The following is a 24,112-nucleotide window of genomic DNA, read 5'->3' as shown; positions in this document are numbered from 1 at the left end:
TCTTACAAAATATTCTGGTAACAGTTAGCTACAGTTGACAAAATCTTAATACGTCCATGGATAAAATCGATAAAATAAGTGACCCATTGCCGTGGCTCATAAATCGTATACTAACTAAAAATGTCATTTTTGGCAACATTTACGCTTCCTTTGTTTTAGAGTGGTCTACTTTTGTGCCCTGAATTTACCTTTCAGGCAAAGCATCTCCCCAAAAAAAACACCAATAAATTATGAATGTATGTTTACATTAATGGTTAAAGTAAGATTCAAGTAAGACATGTTCTGATTTTTTTTTTCATCTGCCTGTTGGGATGTAATAATAGCTAGACTGTAAGGTTGATGTAACGAAATAGTTGTCCTGTGGTTTGTCTCTGTACCCGGGGAAAAATAATTTGTTGGTTTCGTTGTCTTGGTTACGAGCACTGTTTGAAGACTTTTGATTGTTGAGTAGCTAGCTAGCTAGCTAACTGGTTTGGTGAAGTATAACGTTAATGTTAGCTAGAGGTCGTCTTTAAGATATCGTGTCACATGTTTGAGTCACATTATTTTTATTATTATTTTTATTATTATTATAGTTATTATCATTATTATTATTATTATATATTAACCCAATACAAAAATGTCTGACACACTTAAACACGAAGATAAATTGGGAGCAGGTTTATTACAGGTAAGTTATATTATAGCGTTAGCTACCTTAATGTTAATAACCTTAACGCTAACTAACGTTATCGGCGTTAGTCAATTTATTGAACAATACCGTTAGTTAATCCATCTGTTTTTAGTTTTTGCGGTAATCTCAAATTAACAAAATAGCTAATTTATGACCACAGTACAGACAATAACTAAATGTTTTCATAAACTGGTAAAGAATTTATTTTCAAGAACAAGATAGCTAGCTAACGTTACACGTAAAATTCTGTTGTTGATTGTTGACTGTTTTTTAGGCCAGTTATGCACAGTACATGTACATCACAGAAGTGTATATTACAGGTGCAAGAGGATTTGAGACAACCCAAATGCAGTCTTGAGGACATCACTATCAATGAGAGGGGAAAAACAATGGACATTCAAGCCTTGGACGCTGCCATTGGCAAGACAGAGAGTAGCATCAGGGTGAGATGCTACATTTTTGCACTTATGCAGAATAAGCACTGATAACAATACTATTGAATGTACATCAGACAAAGGTAGCTGAATTGCAACTTCTATATTATTCTTATTGTAAATAGAAGCGTGCATTATCTAAAAACGGTGACAGTCACTGTTTTTAGATAATCCTCTCTTAACGTTTAGGGAACGTTATGACCCAGAGAGAACGTTCCCTAAACATTAGTTTTTGGAACTAACCTTTAGAGAACCACAAACTAACGTTTCCTAACGTTCCATAAACGTTCTGTGTTAGTGGAGTAAGCAGCTGCTGGTTCTTCCAAGAATTGAGGACTTACAACAAAAGAAGCAGATTCCCAAGTGGTATGTAAGGAGAAGCTTACATAAGTTATTACTAAATAATTAAATACTACTACTAAATAAAAACCATGTTTTGTTAGAACTCTTAAGAAATATGTTTAGAATTGCATAAATGCTGGTGATTGGTATTGTGAGTCTGAAATACACAGGAAACCTGCTCTGGAGAGTATCCCAGATGTGCGTCCAGCAAGGGAAGGCCTTCAAGGGACTTCACCTGGGAAAAAGGTAGATTTTTATTCATGTTCAGAAATGAAAATGTAGTAATACTACTAAGTAATACTATTACTAAGTAATAGTATTACTTAGTAATATAGAGCACAAGCTATAGGGAAGTTAAACAAAAACATTAAACATTAAGACCGACAAGTTAAACGAATGTAAACATGAGACAAAAAGAAAACACATTAATTCCTTTTTGCTTAGCAGAAATACACATACATTTAAATCTGTATTACATTTCCTCTATCTGTCTCCTTTAGCACAAGTATGCGTTAACCACGCATTTGCCATGTAATCCTGCTCATCCAAACAACAGAGCCGTTATGCACCAGAAATTTGGGATGTCCCTCTCTGATTTCCACAAGAAGAGCACAGATGCAGTAAGTAATATGACTTTACATGTAGATAAATATTACTTCAGCTGTAGATTGAGAGTATTCAAAACATGTTATGCCATGTATGGAAATGCCACTTTACAGAGGTTTGATTAGGTACTTTCAAATTACAGTATGGTTTTTGGGTTATCAGTGATAATTTAAAGTATTGTCAAATTTATTGATGCTAGAAATAATGTTAAAAGTATACTTGTGTGACTTCCAAGTCAGTATCACATTGTGATGCATTGTGTGCTCCAGGTGGGTTCAATGTAAACACTATGAACTGAAAAAGGCTACTTCACTCAGGCTCTTTGTGTAATTAAGGTGATTTTAGTGATTTTATTAATACATTTTGTTCACTTGATTCAGTATCATAATCAATCATGATTCAATCATGGAGTGGGTGACAGGTAATTCATCTGTGGCTTTGTAAAACTGAACACCAAAAACTTTTAATTAGTTGTAGAAATCAGGCTACATCCAGTTATCGAGCAGATTGTCACACTTTAGTCTTACTGCTGGAAAGGACTATAATCAACTATAATAATACACTATTATCAGAATGATCATATGTCCTACAGTTATTTGCTTTGCACAGTGAGAAATTGATTCCTGTGTCTTGAGTCTTGACTGGTACTGTATATTGACATTAATTGCAACATACAGCAAATGCCTCGGGAAAGATTTGATTAGAAAGCATTACAAGAGTTTCAGCTACAACTAAGAAGGATTGGATATTAGTGTTCCTTTTCCTGATGCTTACTCCTTTAATCCTCAGAAGAGACACTTTCTGCTGGAGTAAAGAGTGATGGTACAGGTCTGCATTAATAGATGCTTTAAGTGTCATGCTCAGAGAGACAGGGACATAAAGGTCACTTGGCGCAGTGATGACAGCCAGCACTTATCCCAGCAAACAAATTAATCTTTGCAAAGGTCGGAATTAGTTTTAGATATATTTTACACACTTTCTTTTCCAATATGTTTTTGGTAATCTATACCTGACATGAGAAATAGTGGCCAAGACTGTCACTCTGATATAGGAGAGATGGAAGTGCTGGCTGCAGAAAGCAGCAGATTGCAGCACATCAGCATTCTTCTAAAGAAACAGGCGCCTGATTGCTGTGCTATGGGCTACTGGTTTACAGCTGTCTCAGGACAGAAGTGAGTACCTGGTCCAGCATGCCAATAAGACAGCCATATCTTCCCCAACTGCTAACCACTGGCTCTCTGCCTGCTGCCTCCTCATGCAACTCAGGCCAGCTCTTCTCCACTCCATACCCAAGCCAGGAAATTAGCTTTTGCATTTTAGCAATTTCACAAAAAGGTGCCACCTTTTCACAACCCCACCTGAAACAGATGTGTGCCTTTGAGGGGAGATTCTCCCAGCACCTGGCTACTACCTGTGGTCTGTCAGAGAGCTCAGTGGTCTGAGGAGAACGAAGGAGAAGACATTAGGTGACAAGTCTGGAGGATCAACAGCACAAACTTTGTGTTTTATAAGTAATGACACATTTTAATCTGCATATTAAACTAGGCCATTAAATGTCCTTTTGATTTAATTATGATACAGAAGTGTGTATAAAAATGTTTAAGTTTAGCAAAACAGAGTTATAGTGTTTTAAGATAAACCTTGGCTACTTTGTAATTAATTGATGTAGAGTTAGAAGGGTTACATGACAGTTTACAACTTTGAACGTGCCAGTTTTATGGCACTCATGAGTTCTTAATAAATACAGAAAATCTATTGTTTGTAATCATGTAGGCTTTTTTCTTACATCACAAGTCTGGCATGAGTCTCATTAATGGTTGGTTACCTCCTATACTTAGAACAGTATCACTAGAAAAGAAAAAAAAACATTCAATTCAAACATGCTCAAACTCTCAAGCCGGGCTGCTTCAGCAGCGGGGAAGCACTCTTTAGTGTTTTTTATCTAGTAGCATTGTTTTAATTTAATTTATTTCAGATGTACAACCTCTGATCTTATATAAAAATTCTGTTCAGGCAAAACATCACAGAATAATCCATGGCCCTGTGGTGAGTCTTCCGACCATTGAACCAAAGGGCCGTCCTAGCCTGGCAATGCCTGAAGAAGACATGCGTACAAGTAAACAGATTTTTCAACACCTGACCTCTGTTATACTCTAGACAAATGCTTATTAATTGTGCGTTTGATATTTTGTGGCAGTTTGATCAAGCTACTACTTTATATTTAATAACTAACCGCCAACTATAATTTACTTTTTACATTCAATTAATTACCGGTAGATTGTTTTTATATTAACTTAGCACTCTGTTTTCCATATTATTGTGTTGTATTTTTTTATCTAGTGCAATGTTTTGAAAGTTGTTTTTTTAATTTTCTGTTTTCATCAGTGCCAGATTCAAGTTTGCTTCGTATGTCGATCCAGCACAAGGCTGTATCTCTTCACCCCAGAGAGGATTCCTATTCTTACAAGACAGGTCCGCTGTCCTTGGAAATATTTACACTAAGAAAAGTCCTACCACTGTGACAATCCGATATTTTGTTAGGGCTTCTATGCAATTATGCATTTTGTCTCTCTTGCCAATTCTGTCATTGTTTTGTTTGTCTTTTAGTTTAAACCATTTAGTGACTTTATTGTAGTAGGTACAGCTGCCACTTGATTTGAAATTAAATACTGTTTGCCACTGATTGATCACTAATAGAGTAGCTACATTTGTGCCTGTATGTTTGGGGCTTTAGGTCTGATAGGCTCTAAGTCCCAGTGTCACAAGCAGCTGAAATGGGAAACAGAACCTGTATCCACCTGCGAAAGAATTGGCAGAGAATGCACACCCCTCTGGACCACCAAGACACCGCCTCCCTCTACAAGCTCCAAGAGCATGGACCACAGGGGTATGATGCAAGGCATCAACGATCTTATCCCTAAAAGCCCTGAGGTAAGAATACTGTAATAGTTTTAAATAGGTGTTAAATTAAATCAAGAAAGAGAAGTTAATCAAAGACAATGTTTCAATTCCTTATTGCTAAGCTAGCTGAATTATTAAAGTCTAGGTTGGTTGCCTCTCATTTGTTTCCCTATTTTCTTTAGAATCTACCTGTGCAAGTTCCAGTAAACATCAGCAAATACCCCTTTACCATCATAAAGGGACGGATAAACCCAATGGCGACAGATTTCTGTCATTTCAAGCAGGGCTTTAGCTTGTGCTGGAGCAGTGTGGTAGATGCTCTGGAGGCCCTGGAAAAACTGCTCAGGGACTTTGCCGTGCCTCTAGCCAAAGTGAGCGGGGAACGGCTAGTGGAGTTTGGCTATGGTTGGTATAATGGTTGGAGAAAGGCTCCTCCAGTGATTGGCCTCCTCTCAGTACTTGAAAACTGGGAGGAGATATTGAGTCTGGTCTTACGCCCAGGTCAGCGCTACAAGGGAGAGGGGGGCATTGACGCAGCTGCCATCCACATCCAGTCCTGCTGGAAGCGCTACTTAGCACGAACTGCCTACCTGTGCCACTGCCGGCGCAAGTGGGCGGCAGGCACCATCGCTATCTCATGGTTGATGCACACTCAGATGCTTCGTATCAAGAAGGCCCTGCAGGCCCGGCGTTTCAGACAACTGCAGAATTACCGCAGCAGAGCCCAGGTGATGTTTCTTATATCCAATGTGTGCTTTCTCTCTTTTTCTCTCTCTCTTACCTAATGTTGCTCTCTCTTGAAAAATATTGTTTAGGCTAAAAGGAAAATTATGTTTCTACATTTCAGCTTGCTATAAAGTTCTATATCCCATTCAGTCAAAAATGTCAGTGTTTTACAGAGGGCGAATCAAAACTTGTGTTTGAGCAACATCCATTTAGAGGTGTCAAGAGTAGCCTAAATGATTGAAGAAGTAAGGACAGAAATGGGCAATGCCATGTCAATAAAAATGCAGGGACATTAATCATGGTATGTAATTTCACCAAAAAACTGCTGCTTTAGTACTTCTGGGATGAGAGTAACAGAAACACCAAACAGCAGAGGGGAGCAGTGAGACAGATGAACAGAGTAGAACAACAGGAAGAAGCAAGATAAACATACTTAGACTAGGACTTAGACAAACAGAGGGGAACTGCACAAAGAAAAAGTAAAACAGATAAACAGTAGAGAACAGCAGAAGTAAAGAATGAGACAGACGAATATAATGAAGTAAAATTGCAGCACAAGAAGACAAATGGAAAAACAGGGAGGGCTAGAGATCAAGGGCAAAAAAGGCACCCAATCCATTCCAGTGGCCAATTACAGTACATGTAACAGTAGCTAAATATATAATGTCATGCTAAATATAATAGATGCTTTAAATATTTAAAATTTAAAAATGTGTTATAATGTGATATAATGTGATATTAGGTTTTAAAATGAAAATAGATTGTAAAAGGAAAATTATATTTTTGCAGCTAAAATTATTGTGACAAAATGTAAGGTTTGTAGTTGAGTGGGACATATGGAGCTATTGGTTAAAAACAATGTTTAAAACATGCCATTTTAGACATTTTAGATTCCCTGGGAGATGTAGACAAATTACATTACATTACTATAAATATTTTTAACGTCTTTCTGCCACAGCAAAACCTTGCAGTTTTAAACTCAATAAATAAAAATTTGCTTCTATTTAGCTTTTCAAGAGAGCAGTATAAAAGCACAATTTTCCTAGATGCATAATGTTTTTACATTTTTCCCCATTCAGCATAGATGTCATGTCTGTGCTGTCATCTGGGTGGAACATCTTTTAGAGCTCTGGCACAATATTAATTAGTGCCTACAAGTTCATTTAGTTTTAACATCGCTGTGTGTGTGTATACATGCACTAAATGTATGTTCTCACTCTTAAAACATTCATACCCTGTTAATTAAGCCTGCTAATCTTCCCCTGGCAGTAGCATCATGTACCTTGCTGATTGAATTAATTGTGAGAAGATGTTTCTGAAGTAAACGCTTAATTTAATTAAGGTGGTATTTTATGCTTGGATTGCTTCTGTTAGCCCAGAGAGAGATTGGCTTGATGTGTTTTAGCTATGCAGGGATGATTTGTGTGTGTGTGTGTGTGTGTGTGTGTGTGTGTGTGTGTGTGTGTGTGTGTGTGTGTGTGTGTGTGTGTGTGTGAGTGTGTGTGTACACGCGTTCAAGCAGTCCCCTCTCTGATCACTCCTTTTCACCATTCCCAGCATCTGGCAGCCAACTGGAAATACATCCAGTCCTCCAAGAGGACCATTATCCACATCCCTTCATTAGGTAGCTTTCTTTGCCTGCTGCACACACACATCTGATCCAGCAGCAGTCATCCCCTGTCTCACCACTCTGCTGCTCCAGTCTTTGGCCCTAGTGGAGGCACTCTGTCTCGTTCAAATGACTCTCTGCAGGAAACCACTCACAGGATGATGACAGTCCCCATGCCAGGGAACTGAACAATTTAGTCTCAATCGCCATTTAATTTGCAGATTAAGCAAATGAAAAGCCATTATGTTGAATATTTGCAAGAGGCACAAAGGTCTTATTTTATTGCTGTGCAAAAAAGAACACACAAAAAGAGGAAGAAGCAGATGTGTTTTTGCACTAGACATAGAGCGCAAGCTATGATCTGTTCTTGTTCAAATTTCAAATTTAGCATAATTAGGCATGTGCATTGTAAATCATTGAGCGATTGTCTAAAATTATTAAGCCTAATTACTAGCAGATGGAATGCTTTATTTGCACTTGGGGTGGCTACAGAGAGTGCTGTGTGAGCAAGGATGATTAGAAAGTTGAACCCCATTGTTGTTAATTAGCATGAATTCAATCATTTAATTACCTTGATTCAGTTGAGGATTCTCTCTCAGGCAGAAATCCAGACAGACATAGAGTAAAATGCTGGAGGTATCACTGGATGTAGCTCAGTAGTGGCTGGACATGGTGCAACAGGACGCTCAGCACATGACAGACGCTGTGTGACTAGACTTAACTACCTATCCCCCAAGTTTAGTAGCGCACATCTAAGGGTAGTTGTACAGAGCAACATATTTTAATAAAGCCAGTTAGAGATGATATGAATCTCTCTTTCAAAGTTGTATGCAGACTTTTGTGTAACTTGTTCTGACAGGATACTCTCAGAGCCAGCGAATGCACCTGAGGGGATTTGGCATCCTACAGAACATCCAAATAAGCAGAGTGTGTGATATTAGAGGTAGAAGCTTCTCACTGCCTCACCCCATATACATACATTAACTTTCTCTTCTTTACTGTAAACATGTAATTTACTCTTTGTATATTTTAAGATGAAAATGTGGAGGTCATCTACGTATGTCCGCGGCATCTGGGGGAAGACATGTTGCACTATTACACCAGCCTCCTGAAACGTGATGGAACCACAGACGAGGATTATACCGGGACCCCTCAGGCCTCATCCTCCTCTGTCAGACGCTTCATCATCCTCACACCTGAGGCTGTAGATTATTTTCCGGTAAGGTCAATGACATTAACATTTTGTGCACAGATGTATCTTCAAAGAAAAAAACCTGACAATGCCTTCCATTTCTCAGCAGGATCTTAGAATTTACTGTAGAGGCGTCGATTGTATTGTACTGTAGAGATGCTACAAGCATCTGTAGTTTATGAACTCTCCTCTAGAGGGTACTAGAGGAGATTATTATACAGTTGTCGTGTGTGAGTTACCCTCTGTGGGTTTAATTCTTTTCATTCCCTTTAACTACTTTTGAAATTAAACATCTGTGTTTTTTCGAAATAAACACACTAGAGCTATATGAAGTTATAATTAATTAAAATACATGTACATTAATTGTTGTGCCAACTTGCTAAAAACCTTCCTCGCCACGTTTTGCAGGATGTAACCACCATTTCCAACTTCAACATGCAAGGCTATCTAGAGAGGGCCAAGCTGGTAGAAAGTGAAAAACTGTTTATTCCATGGATTGGTTAAAAAATAAAGATGAGGAAACTGACACACACAAAATACAATCTACTGACAGCAGTCAGAAAAATTTTTGCTCCGGTGAAGCCTAACTTACACTAACTTCACTTAAAGAAACCAACTCAAAATTTTCCAATAGCAGATTAGGCTAGTATAGTGTGAGTCGGAATAGGGCAAAACACACATCAGAGTACATTGTGCAACATGACCAATTACCTGAATTCTAATGTCTCTGAAAACAATTTACTTTTGTAATAAGAATAAAATACCAAAAACTGTAAACAACACTGTGGTTCTTAAATTAGAGGTCTCTAGCTGGTTTTCAAGAAATAATAAAATGTTATATTAGTTGGCTTTATTAACTGTTTATTCTATCCAACTGCTGCATTTTTAAAAATTATGAAGTGTTTTGATTACCTCCATACTATAAAATAAAGGTGTTGTTATATTGTCTTTTTTCATCCAGCCATTCTATCCATCTTTTAATATCCCTTTCCACTAGATTGAATGTGCAACATGACATGGTCTTCTTCATTTCTTTCTATTGATTTTCCTGCTGTTTTGTTGTTAAACTGTGCCAGACGTGTTGCTGAGATGAATCACTGGTACCCATGGCTGGCAGCGCATTCTGCCAGTGACAGAAGGGATAATTCCATGTGGATCAAATAAATACAGATGTGAAGTAATTAGTTATATTCCCAAGGAGCTCATTGCTAGCACACATTAAAGATGTGAAGGATAGGGGAAGCCTCCCACAGGCAGCTTTTATCAATTCAACCTGCTGGAATACAGGAGAGGTTACAACCCTGCTGGCTATTACAATAATAGATCTGTTGTGTGTACACAGTGATAAATCAGGTCATGAAACAACCCTTGGAAGACACATTTAGACATCTTAGCAGACATTTTTCCCCATCTTCTCTTCCAGACCCATAACATGTGCCTGTCTACACTACTAAAGTATAGTCCACGCACCCTAAAGCGCATCAGGAACCTGATCCAGGGGAAGCAGGCCTATATTGTAGGTGGAGTAGCCCATGAGGATGACCTGGCAGTGGCTGATGAGCTAGGAGTGCCAATCCTGGCTCCAGAACCAGCTATTGCACAGCACTACAGCACCAAGTCTTGGGGGAGGAGGATCTTTGCCGGGGCAGAGGTTGATGTACCCCCTGGTCAAGGAGACATCTACTCGCTGGACCAGGTCAGAGATCAAAACCACAATTGCATGCACAGCATACAGCATGAGGTGTTTTGCACATTGCCTGATAACACAGAACACTTTTTTACTTTTATTTAAAATTAATTATATTATAAGTTTGTTTTTCATGTCTCTCTCATGGTTTAGCTTCATGAAACACTGGCTAGGATCATGACTCAGAACATTGATGTGCAGCGCTGGCTCTTTAAGATCGACTCTGAGCATGATGGCCGTGGCACAGCATACTGTGATGTATGCCATCTTAGCTGCTATAACTGGGCCCTGCAGGAATGCCGTCGTTATGATCCTGAGATATGGAACACAGAATGGATTCAGGTAAGATGTGAGGATTATGTCATTCCCTGTCATAAACTATAGGACCACTTCTTAATGGAAATTTGATACACTTACGTTTATGCAATGTTTTATTGAATTTGCATGAATTTTGGTTTGTGTTTTTATTTGTTTATTTATTTATCTTATTACCTTTCCCTAAACTGATGTTTTTTACTATTATGGCTTGTTTTTATGGCTCAATCCAAATACTAGTTTTAGAAAAGTGCAATACAAATAAAGTGTATTGCTATTATTATTACTCTCATGCCAATGAGGGACTGGCCATTTAAAGTTAACATGGTAACAACTATACTTAACAGATAACATTACAGTAACAGCTAGGTATTAAAAAGGAGCTTGTCCTCCTTGTTGAGATGAGACAGCTCAAAAAGGGTTAAATTCATGTCTGTCATCGAATGAACAATATCATAGGTCACAGTGGGGTCAGAGAGTTGCCATCATTTAGCCCAGAGTAGGGTGAGTCACAATGCTGGTCCCCGTAGTACAGTATGTTGAGCATCGTCTCCACAGACAGAACATTAAATCAATAGATAAAATATCTGTTTATACACACAGCTATTATCCATTCTCCGAGGCACATACATCAACTAATGTCGGTGTGATGGGGAGAACAAAAGGCTGTCCAGTGGTAGTAATGCCCTAACTCACCTGGCAGTGTTTATCAAATCACAGTACAGGCATTCTGGTCAATATATTTATATTTTTATGAAACTATTGTGCAAATTATTGTCCCACAGATTCACATCTGATTTAATTTGTATCACAAAAAGTATTTCAAAGTATTTCAAAGTACAAAATGACACCAAACACTTAAATCCTAAATTGCAGCAGATGCTGTGATTTTCTGCTCAAGCATTACAACACTGAGCTTTCTGTGTCTGTCCATAACACTTATTGGATGGGTGTGAGCCATTTGTAAAGAGAACATTTATTACAAATTCAGTGTGTTGTGTTAAAAGTGTGACATTGTAAATATTTAACAAAAATAAATAGATTTATATTTAATCTTAGACCTACTCAAAACAAATAAAATGCACATAATCATTAGTAAACCATTCATTTCGTACAGACCCAATCTGTACTCTGCTTCTGAGCCCCTGGCTCTTATTTCTCATATGCTTACAAAGTAGCCTTTGATTTTCTGTCATGTGTTAATTACCGTATTTTGCCATTTAACTGAGAGCATTGTGTAAACTAATTACAGGCTAATGATTGTGGGCTTGGAGCACAACGATTTTACTTTTTATTCCATTCGAAAGAACAGCAATCATCTCAAGCTTCTTATGGCTCGCTCTGTTTTGTTCCTATTAGCTCGTTCTTTGATTCATAGTGTATGTGCAGTGTGGGGCTGTAATTGTTGTTGCATTGGTGCTGTTAATTATGGCAGAGAGTGGCTGAGCCACAGCCAAGGTCCGTAATGGTGGCTGAGGCAGCACAGGAAAGTAAATGGGGTTTGTTTCACCAGCTGGGGTCCCATGGAGAGGGACGAGTGCCGAGGCCCCCAGTGTAGACCAACAGCCTCGGGGCTTCTGGGCCATATGGACACAACACTTTAACTGGCCTTTATTCTACACCTTGCTCTTTTAATCAAAGCAAAGCCCACATCCTGTGCTCCTCATTGCATGATTTTTTCTTATGACATTGTTTTCCCCAAAAATGTATTCGCCCCTTAAATATATCACATCATCTGTCTGTTGTTGTACTTGTGTATATTGAAGATAGCAATTTGGCTCTACAGTATATGCTGTAAGATTACAGAACAACGTTGTTGGTTAGATAGATACATGAATATTTTATATCATTGCACATCCTCGCTCTCCTCTCCTCACAGCAGAAACTGTAGGTGGACGTTCAAACTTGCCAGTATATTTTAAAATATAACACTCGTAGCGTAGCACTTTTCCAAAAATAAGTAGACCTAATTAAAATGGCAATGACAGCTTGTGAATAGGATAGATACTGAATATTTGTGAGCAATTAAACGAGAGATGATTAAAGTTATGTTTATGAAATTAGTAGCAATTATTAATGAAACCCAAATTATCAAATTAAGCGTTTTTAATATTAATTCATAATTACCAAGAATAAAATCAAGATCATTGCAAAAAATAACAAATACGTTGTTTGAAGTTTATATTGTACAAATATGTTATACTCTTTATAATCACTGTAAAAGTAGAGAGACGATTAGAGAGTATACTTGGCCTCAGTCTACACAGACTGTGTGCATATTTTTGTAATTATTGCTTGTTCTGAAAGGCTCAGCATGAAGAAGCTTGACTCACAAGAGTACCATGTGGTCTTTCAGAATTATACCAACAATCAGATTCCTTCTGGCTTTGTAAAAGAAAGCCTAAAAGGGTACAACAAGAAGGAGGAGCCACACTATAGGAGCTTCCACAGAAGTCTAGGAGATGGTGTGTTTATCTGAATATAGTGAGGCCCACAGCCTCCCTAACATTGTTTCAGCCTGCAGAAAGCCCCCAGGCCTCTTTTAGCATTTACACAGAGAGAGGTTAAAGACATGTAGATCTGCACCCATGCAATGCCTGAAGGGGGCCACACACACACACTTAAGCACTCACACAGCTTGCATATGGATCATTAGGCACAAGAGGGTAAAAATTACACCTAATAGCGTCAACAGATGGAGTATTTCTTTTTGTCACACTGGGTGCAAACAGATCTTGAGCAACACCTTATTTAGGTTAAGTTTGTCAACAAAATGGGTCATTTGATAATCACTACAACTGAAGAGGTACAGGGACATTTTGTACAGATGTTTTCTGTCTAAATATTGTGCAGTCTGTGCTTGCATGGAGGAGTTTAAATATATAATGCTCTGCCTTAACATAATTAACCTGAATTACCTTAACCTTAAGACGATCTTAAAATAGTCTTTGTGGTCCATGTTTGCTTTGTGTTTTCTTTCATTTCACTGTAGGTCTTAAGTGCCTTTTGTGCAGCCATTAAATTATCTTTAAAATCTTAAAAATCCAACCAGGGATGAGAAGAATGTGATAACAAGAGATTAACTGAATGTATTATTTAGTATTACACATGAAATTAGTCATGGGCTGTAGTAGATTGATGTTGAAACTTTGGTGGGACAGTGCTACAGAAAATGAATATTCATACAAAATGTATGACTAGTCAAATCATATCCCTCTACAGTATTCTCAAGACTAACTGTAGCTTCTCAGTTGTTTCTCCATGTAATGGCGATGAAATGGCAATCAAAGAGGCAAGGCAACATCTATTTTATTTATGACCAGATTGCTTGGCTTTATGTGGACACCAAGCAAAGCCTGAATCCTATCACAGGGTACTGTACGCAGTTTAAGTCCAAATAATTTATTGCAAAATACCTCTCTTTCTTTTCTTCCTGTCCTGCTGTTTCTGTGAACTGCATAGGCAAAGTCCTGGGGTGAGCCTGCTCTTCCGTTTATAATGACAACTGTTCCCTTACACTTTTTGCCGCACCATTGTGTGCTTTATGGTTTGTATAGGGGGAATCACTGTGTAGCATTTGACCTCGCCTCTTACAGTACTTGAATATGATGATGGCTGTTACATGACTGGAATATCAACAGCATAATCTCCAGTCCTGTCTCCAGTGAAGCCAGACAGCATATACTCAAAACAAAGTAACGCTCTAGATAGAACAATGAAAGAACAAAGACATTATTTCCATTCAGAATTTAGTCATCTTTCAGACAGGTTTCACATATTCTATTGGGTATGAACAAATTAAAATCCTATCTAATGGTCATACACAGACATTATTACGTACAGAAGCCTGTATTTCAAAGAAGACTCAGCATTTGAACACTTCATACAGTCAACATAAGCATTCAATTGTAGTTTTATACAATACACAATATATATGGTATATAATGACAGCTAAAGGTTTAGTAGAGTCTTGGTGGTTACTTTGACTATATTACAGCATTGTCAGAGAAAACATTGTTCTTGAGTTGCCAAACTGTTTAAGAGACACCTAAAGCAAAAGTTAGAAATTACAGCATAATTAAGTGATGAAACCATTATGGCATTTCCTAGTTACAGAAACAAGAGTGATATCGATCCCAGTCAAGCCCTGATTGATCCCCAGATAGATGGGGTTAGCTTAGGCATTCATCAGCTGCCCAGTGGAGAGAGTTGTTATTGAGGGCAGATGCTGTCTCTGTGGCTGTGAGTTAAAGCCATTAGACTCCTGAGGCCTTCTGATAATAGGCTGTCACTCACAAATAGGCCCTCCCGCAGTAGCCATCAGACACTCACACATAAATTGAAGCAGCCACCAAAGGTCTGGAGGATAACAAGCAGTCACTGGAGTCATCCGGATTACACAAGGGCATTTCCAATAATGTAGTCGACCCCTAGAAAGCTTTGATAATGGGACAAAATAAAGTAGCCAGGACTTGTTATTGAATTGTCTTTGAATTAACAAACCTACATAATTTCTTTAGCTCTGTCACCAACTAATTTGCAGTAGATCCCTAATCTATGCACCTTAACTTTCTTTCTGCAGGAGTCTGTGCTTCTTAGATATCTAGATGAAATCCCAGAGTGGCTTGCCCGTTACAGTCAGCCAGCTAAAACCTCCTGCTATCCCAACTGGGCCTTCTTCCTGAAGACCTTCCTCAGGCAAGGTCTGATACCTATTGTCAGGCACTGAATGCTTATTCATCTGCAAATACAACCATTTGGAATATGCTAACAGTCAGAAGGAACATGTATTTCCTAGTTCCCTAATGTTGCCTATGTAAACTGACAAGTTTGATAAAATTCATGTTACTCTTGTTGGTTGTTAAACAGCTACCAGGAGAGTTTCAGATGCTGTATAATTGGTAACTTTTTTATTGTCTGTACTGTAGCCATTCCTCTGCTCTCACTGTGTGTCCAGGAGGTGTGGTGGAGGCCTACCCCCCTTCAGACAGTGTTACTTGTCTGACAGTAGATCTGCTGCTGGAGCCCGGGGGTGAGGTGACCATGCTGTCCTGTGGAGACCAGCTTCACGGTTCCTGTCAGCTGGAAGCTATAGGCTCCACTGTTCCTCAGACCTCTGTACACCCAGAGACCCTGCAATCCATCTGCATGCGTGTGGGCAAGGCTTGTCTACAGCGCCTTATAGTAGGTTATGTCTCCGTGGACCTGGCTACATTTCTGAACCGCAACACCATGGAGCAAAAGGTGAGACACAAGCAAGCCGGCCTTAGCTCATACTACCACGATAAATATAGTCTGAGCTGTTGCAGCGTGGGGTGTCAAAGCTCTCTATTTCACCATATTGGTGAAAGAGATCAATTTTTAGGCTGGATCAGCGATCCATATGAGCAGATAGGTGTCTCCCCTACTGCTCCCTTGGGATTTGAAAAACAGGCAAGGCAAACAGTGGGCACAGGGACCAAATGTGTCACAAGGACATCTAATAAACTGTCAGGTGTTATTGTGTCGATACACTGATTCCACCATTTAAGGCTTGCCCTTTAACCTCACAGTGCCGTGAAATTCAGAGACAACTATCTTTTAGACAATAGGTCATTCTAAAGTGGTTGGCAGCTTCACAGGGATGCCCTGTCAGTGTTTAACCCCTAGCTGCTTACCTGCAGCGGTCTGCTGAAATTTTTCTGGTTATTGTAGTGAGGCACCATCGAAGCCTTATCTCATTTGTCAGGATTAATTTTTGTTGATACCTTCTTGATTTATGATATTGGAAATGAGCTGGTTTATGATGGTTTAACCTTTGCTCCTAACGTGTGGCTAAATTGACTGCTTATTGATCCAGAGCTGTAAAATGAAATACTTTGTTTATAATATGGTCTACTAAAATACTAAACCTACAAAACAGTGGAAAAAGGACTAGAGCTATTTTACAGTTTACAAAAGGGTATGAAAAGTGAATCTGAATGTGTTCAGTTTTTGTTTTTCTTTTATTAAATTTTATTAAATTACCATCAGGTACCATACATCTTCTTCTTATTCAGGGCATGTCAGTAAATCTATTCTATTTGGGTTTTTTTGTCTTTATTTTTAAGCTTTATTTGTGTTTACATTTATAATTTATTCTCATTATAAAATATGGATTCAGAGTTGACACTAGCTAAGGGCATGCTTGCCACTAGAGGGTAGTCTCTTATGGATTAGATGTTACCACACAGTGAGAGCAAGGCAGTGTTCAGACAATGCAATTTATCCTAAAACTTTCAATACATGCAGGCCAAACGTTTGGACACACCTTCTCATTCACTGTGTTTCCTTTATTTTCATAACTATTTATATTGTAGATTCTCACTGAAGGCATCAAAACTATGAATGAACACATATGGAATTATGTTCTTAACAAAAACTGTGAAATAACCGACAACATGTCTTATATTCTAGCTTCTTCAAAGTAGCCACCCTTTGCTCTGATTACTGCTTTGCACACCATCACTCTCCTTCTTGGTCAAATAGCCCTTACACAGCCTGGAGGTGTGTTTGGAGTCATTGTCCTGTTGAAAAATAAATGATGGCCCAACTAAACGCAAACCGGATGGGATGGCATGCCGCTGCAGGATGCTGTGGTAGCCATGCTGGTTCAGTATGCCTTCAATTTGGAATAAATCCCCAACAGTGTCAGCAGCAAAGCACCCCCACACCATCACACCTCCTCCTCCATGCTTCACGGTGGGAACCAGGCATGTAGAATCTATCCGGTCACCTTTTCTGCGTTGCACAAAGACATGGCGGTTGGAACCAAAGATCTCAAATTTGGACTCATCAGACCAAAGCACAGATTTCCACTGGTCTAATGTCCATTCCTCGTGTTTCTTGGCCCAAACAAATCTCTTGCTTGTTGCGTCTCCTTAGCAGTGGTTTCCTAGCTGCTATTTGGCCATGAAGGCCTGATTTGCGCAGTCTCCTTTTTACAGTTGTTCCAGAGATGTGTCTGCTGCTAGAACTTTGTGTTGTATTCATCAGGTCTCTAATCTGAGTTGCTGTTAACTTGCAATTTCTGAGGCTGGTAACTAGGATAAACTTATCCTCAGCAGCAGAAGTGACTCTTGGTCTTCCTTTCCTGGAGGGGTCCTCATGTGAGCCAGTTTTGTTTTAGCGCTTGATGGTTTTTGCGACTTCACTTGGGGACACATTTAAAGTTTTTGCAATTTTCCGGACCGACTGACCTACATTTCTTAAAGTAATGATGGCCACTCGTTTCTCTTTACTTAGCTGATTGGTTCTTGCCATAATATGAATTCTAACAGCTGTCCAATAGGGCTGTTGGCTGTGTATTAACCTGACTTCTGCACAAATGATGGTCCAAAGCCCATTAAAAAGGCAAGAAATTCCACTAATTAACCCTGACAAGGCTCACCTGTGAAGTGAAAACCATTTCAGGTGACTACCTCATGAAGCTCATTGAGAGAACACCAAGGGTTTGCAACATTATCAAAAAAGCAAAGGGTGGCTATTTCACACTTTTTTGTTAAATACATATATACATACATTAAGTATTAATATATTAAGACTACTGATAATAATATTCTGTATTTTAAAAAGGAACCAATTATACAAAATATATATACACACATTAAGTATATATATACTGTGTATATATACTGCTGTGTAAATATATATTTTGTATTATTGGTTCCTTTTTAAAATACAGAATATTTTCATCAGTAGTCTTTATTTGGACTTTATTTTTAAGGAAACAAAACAAAATATATTGGTATAAACGTAAAAGTATTTCTTACATTTCAGGATTTCATTTAGGCACTAAATTTTAATTTTAGTGTAACTCATGTCAGAAAATATACTATATCTCAAATTTATTATAGGAACTAAAGCTTTTCTCATCTTTAACTTGATATAATGACAATCTTAAAATGTTTTTTCAGTATCAATGTTGACCCGAAATTGAATGGGATTCACTGACAGCATAAGTAAGAGCAGACTATAAACAGCATGTGCTACAATAGAGGCAGGAACATTAAAGACAGATTCTTAACCATCTCCCCACGCATAGAGCTCAGACAGAGGACAGCCACATGGGCAAACCTGTCTGGATTTAAACATCAATTTAGATTCAAACCTGTTGCTAAAAGCTGCCTACTTTATTTGATGGGAAGAAGTGGGTCACATATGTTTGCCCTTGCAGTCTTTTCTCACATTGTGGAATGGTGGGGCCCCAGCTGCAGCATCAGGGTTTTTAATGAAAATGCAAGGCAATAGAAAACAGGTACAATCCAGGCTTAAATTTCCCACGGCTTTGTTAAGAACGACAATGAGACATTGGAGTATGATTTTTAGTGAGTTGAGTGAATGGCGCGGTGGAGTGTGTCCTTCACTGAGGCCCAGGTAGCAACCTGATGCATAGAAACTGGCATCTATCTAGTGGTAGCTACTGTACCTCTGTCTTACTGTAAAGGTCCCTGGGTGCAGTTTACGGCTGAACATGAATGTACACAGCTTGCAATTGTTTTGATTTTATGTGTACTGTTTATACACTTTGTGCATATATTGTATATCCTACATGTCATTCTCATATAGCGTATATGCAATTTTATTTAAATGATGAAATTACAAAATTGACTCATGCAATTACAAATAATAAGCAATGGCTTTTTTGCACATTGGAAAACTGTTCCAGATTGCCAACTACAACATTGTAGTTTGTTTTGCCTAAAATTTAACATAAAGGAAAACATTTTTGTCACTATAACAATTTGAGACATTATTTGGGGTACCTCTTCAAGTGGTTCATTGAAAGTTTTATGAATTATCTCTTGTATGACAGTCCCTTTAAAATTAATACATTATTAAAATGTTTATATTATTTATTTATTTGTATTTGCTTATTTATGAATAGATTTAACATTTCAATTATGATTTAAACAAAAATGCCAAACTTTCTCTGGTTCCAGCTTCTCCAATGTGAATATTTGCTGATTTTCTTCATTTTATATCATTGTAAGCTCCATATCTTTGGGTTTTGCACGGTTATTTAGACTAAACAAGACATCTGAAGGCAACACCTTGGAGAATGTTCTCAGCATTTTTCACTATTTTCTGAAATTTCCCTGGGAAAAAAATGATTAATTAATTTATTGTCAGATTAATTCATAATGAAAATGAGTTCTAGACTATAACAATGTTTTACAATATATTTTATAATTTATATTATAACATAAATTATGATTTAATAAAAAGAATGAAATGTGGCTCATAAGAGAGTTACTGTACATGGTCAGATATCCATGTGTTAGTGGAGATAAAGTGCTCAGGTTACAGAGACTGGAGGGTTCAGACAGGCAGCGATTTGCATTCAGTGGCAGGAACGTTTACTTTGACAAATAGGAACAGCAAAAGGAGGCAGCCGACTGCCACTTAGTTATTACCAACTCCTTCACTGGTGATTTATTTGCCACTTTTGAAGAGAGGGCATAGCTATTAGGTTATTATTGGGAAAATTAGCCCTGTTTAAGCAGAAGGCTACGACCATACCTGACCCCTTAATATACTTATAATGATGCCATTTACTATACATATCTGAACTTAGCTTCTCATCAGACCTGTGCCAAACAAACTAGCCCAAGGCAGACTGAATACAAATACGCAGGGAAGTATCTACTTTGTGCATGTGTCATTCTACAACTGAATTACCTAAATCTGTCGAGCACACACCATTAACCGTGTTTTCCCTTTCCCCTGCCTCTCAACGTGGATAACATTGTAAGGATTAAAAGGTATTGACCCCTCTCTTTATAAGGACTGGTGGGTGAAATACTTTGATGTTCCATTTTTGTGATTAAATTGGAATTTAAGTTTGTAGGGTCTGTTTTTCTCTGCTGTGACACCGAGTTCACCATGTCTTGTTTGCAGGTGTGGGCTATTGATCTGGACCTCACATACAGTGACCAGTTGGCCATGACGCAGTTGCTTCTGATGATGACTGGAGGAACGCTGAATTTCCACACAGGCTGTTTAGAAGTGCCAACTCCAATCAGAGAGAAATGCCGTGAACACCAAATTGCAGCCAAAGTACCATTTTATATTTGTTTATTGGGACAATTTTGATAAAGTTACATTTTCTTGAACATTAGGTTGATTTAAAATGCTATATTTAGCTGTATACTTTTACAATTTCCTCAACAAGGAAGAAATCACCCGTTCTAAAGCAAGCTCAGATTTTAGAGGACATTGTTATCCCACTACAGTAATCACAAAATAGACCATGTTTTGCTCTTCATTTTTGTTAAATACAACTAAATACTGTAATTACGCACTGAGCTCAGTTGGTGTTTAGGTGCTGATTTTATTATCATTTTGATAGACGAGCCTAAATAATCAACACATTAATAATTCATACCATTTTCATTATGCATGTGTTTGCATGCTTGAACACCTCATCAAACTGGTGCCAGTCCTTAAACAATAGAGCTCTTTTATTAGCAATATGCCTGAGTTTACGCTTGTTAATCTGCGACTTGTATTATTTTATCAAACATTCATTTAGTCGGTGGCCTGGTGCTTCAGTACAGCAGTTGAGCCACCGCTGTGGTTAATGGCTTTAGCAGTGGCCATCATTAGGGGCCTGCATATAACAAACACAATTAAATCCCTGTTGGACACTTTTATTGTTGTGTGAGGGTCCTGTATTTGACAACCGCAAACACACACCCATCACAGCGAGTTATAGGCTATCTCCTGAGCTCACAGAGGCTTAGTCCTGCTTTTTTGTTTCCCAAAGGTGCCTGAGAACCAGGAACATTTTTATCCTCTTGAGCCCTGCCACTTTAAGTAATCAACCTCTCTAGTGTTAGTTATGACACTCACATGCTCAGAGCCCCTCCATTATAGTGATGTGTATTGTGCGAGTAGTCCTTTTGTGCATTTGTAGTACTTTTTGTCTCAAATTGAATGCAAACATTTGCAGTCCCAAAACTGGTTTATTTTATTGGCATCGTACAATTAAGCTCGTCTTGTATTTGGCTTGTCTTCTAAACATTAATTGTTCCTCCCCGCAGTTAATTAAGAAAGGCCCAACAGTTTACCACATGTGCCCCACACTCATCATGTTTACTAATCACACACACTCCCCAAACTCAACAGTGACCCTAAGGACATGTGCATGGGGTTCAGCCGTCTCTACCATTTTACACACATCACCACCTACGTTTTAGATTAACAGAAAGACTAATGCCAACAATCATACACTTACTGACTCTTTCTTGTTTTCTTGCTTTTTGTACAGCCTCCCATGGTTAATCGTTATGCAGTTTTTGGGAGCCACTTGTTTCACTCCAACCTTTCCATGTTATACCACAATGTGTTCTTTATGGTGTGCAAGGCTCATGGAATAGGATTTAACATGAAGGTAAAATCTCAAAATTAACCTGTTTGCCTTTTTATCATCCTTACATATTGTTTATTTTTCAGCTTAGTATATGATTGATTAAAATCCACAGATTTTACATAATAAAAGCTGTGGAGTTAGAAAGAAGTGAGCTTACCAGACTTTTTTCCCACTCCTTATCTCTGCTTGAGGCTAGCAAGTCAACGCTACATTAGCAGCTACTAGCATAACATGCATAAACAGTTGGCCAAGTTGCATTGTGATGTGTAATGAAGGTGCCATGTTTTGACAAGAAAGAAGACTGTATGGAATAAGAAAGACAATATCTCTTGTTCTGCTCCATTGATTTTGATCTTAAGTCAAGAGTCCCAAAATGTTATAGGAGCACAATGCTGCATCGGTGAAGTGTTTTTTTTAAATGTGATGATGGAGCTGTTCTTTTGACTCTGTATTTGTGGCTCTTAAATTTCAGAGGAAGCAAGGGACTGTATTTGCTCTTTATGACAGCAGTGAGCGATGCACTATTGGAATGATGTAAGTATTTCTTATTGCATCAAATTCCTTTGCACACAGTATTAATGACATTTAGGGTTCATTGTCAGGAGAAAGAAGCACATTTAGATTTGTTTTACCTCTCTTTGTTGAAATAGACAGGCACATGAAATAAACAGCAGAGTATTAGGTGGGTGAAAGACTTTGGACAGATTGAGGACAATTCCTTTAGAGGAAAAAGGTGCCCTATCTGGCTTTGTAAATGTTGTTACAACGTCTTGAAGTTAAGCAGAGGGTTATTCAACATATTTTTCACTTATATCTTTTAGCTTACATAGTGCTGTAACATTTAAATCAAGCTGAGCTTATCCAACCAAAGTTGATGAAGATTTTGCTTGCTGAAAGTTTCATTTAACCACAACCATCTGACAAGCTGATTGTTTCATAGCTGGCAACATGGGGAACATTAGTAAACTCGTTTGTTTGGGGTGTCGTTAATAGAACAGTCTCAGAAGATCTCCAGGGAGCTCTGGTGACCTTTGCTCGGAATCTGTCAGACATTCATCAGGAAATATCGCCCTCTAAAATGCAAGGAGAAAACAATTTTAAGGTACTATGGTAATGACTTAACGATCTCTCCTCATCTATATTATGAAACTTGCATCTTGAGTCAAGCTTTGGTCTGGAATTATGTTGAAGAAAATGTAACCAAAATTATGTTTTAAATATAATAACATTGATAGATTTTCAAATAACAGACTCTTGCGTGGAATAATTATGGATAGTGATTTAACTTCTTTCATATTTTGTTTTTGCAGGAGCTGATCAAGGACATAGAAGATGTACTGCAGATGACTGTACAGAACAAGATGCGAGCGGTGGAGGATAAACTTGCTGCCTAGACAGCAGGTTCACCAATAAACTCTTGGCCAGTTAGGCCTTAAATGAACCTTTATAATGATTAGTTGTGTGATCTCTTTGAATATAATTAATATAATAATAATAATAATAATATTGGTAAATGACAGCTTTTAACAACATACAATAAACTATGCACACAGTAATTCCACTGGGGAATCAGTAGGCTTCATTCATGAATTTATTAAGGATTTATGGATTCAAATTATATAAAGCAGTTTTATTTTGTGTTGGAGACTGCAGATTAATTGTGCTTAAACTATTACAAGGGAATACGTAGTGTGGATGAACTTCATAGTATCTTGACTTTATGTCTATATTTATACAACATAGATGAGAATGAGTATATTGTTTAGTGAGATGTTCCATAATACATTGCCTCTGTGAATCTGTGGCTACACATTTCTTTGGTCGGTTGATAAAAAAGTGATTGGTACTGGCTGTAATTTGATTGCCAAAGGACTCCTGTAAGTTGACAATATTTATTTCTTTATAAAAAGAGTGTATTGTGAAGTTTTCAGAAACACAGTATTTTGTTTTTTTTCATTATTATACATATGTTGTTTTCAGCAAGTGGTGAATTGTAAAAGTTGAAATGAGGTGATTTAATAAATGTTTGCATTCAGTCTGTCACTACAAAATGATTTGATGATATGAAATTCAGTTGGTTTGAGGAGCTAAAACATCACTTATCGCCCACACAAACCAACAGGTTTCTTATATACAATGTATACATATGTGTATACAGCATGTATATCTTTTAATATGGAAATTCATAAAATTGTATGCATACTTGACTTAACATTTTGGCTTTTTGTGGCCCAT

General features: G+C 37.9%; 1 protein-coding gene across 1 annotated transcript; it reads left to right on the top strand.

Moving 5' to 3' along the window:
* Nucleotides 1-376: 376 nt before the first annotated feature.
* iqch (IQ motif containing H) lies at nt 377-23,964 on the top strand. The gene is made up of 21 exons (XM_032523389.1): nt 377-670; nt 994-1,116; nt 1,406-1,473; nt 1,620-1,695; nt 1,950-2,069; nt 4,069-4,171; nt 4,441-4,527; nt 4,790-4,986; nt 5,139-5,684; nt 7,240-7,306; nt 8,151-8,234; nt 8,326-8,510; nt 9,907-10,179; nt 10,324-10,512; nt 15,068-15,188; nt 15,443-15,729; nt 20,404-20,562; nt 21,776-21,898; nt 22,350-22,411; nt 22,871-22,979; nt 23,188-23,964. The coding sequence occupies exons 1-21, from the start codon at nt 620-622 to the stop codon at nt 23,269-23,271; spliced, it is 3,114 nt and encodes a 1,037-aa protein (XP_032379280.1). The 5' UTR covers nt 377-619; the 3' UTR covers nt 23,272-23,964.
* The last annotated feature ends 148 nt before the right edge of the window (nt 23,965-24,112 follow it).

This window comes from Etheostoma spectabile, chromosome 8, assembly GCF_008692095.1.
Source record: "Etheostoma spectabile isolate EspeVRDwgs_2016 chromosome 8, UIUC_Espe_1.0, whole genome shotgun sequence".
NCBI lineage: Eukaryota > Metazoa > Chordata > Actinopteri > Perciformes > Percidae > Etheostoma > Etheostoma spectabile.
The sequence above is the reverse complement of the archived record's forward strand: the minus strand, read 5'-3'. Positions and strand labels throughout refer to the sequence as shown.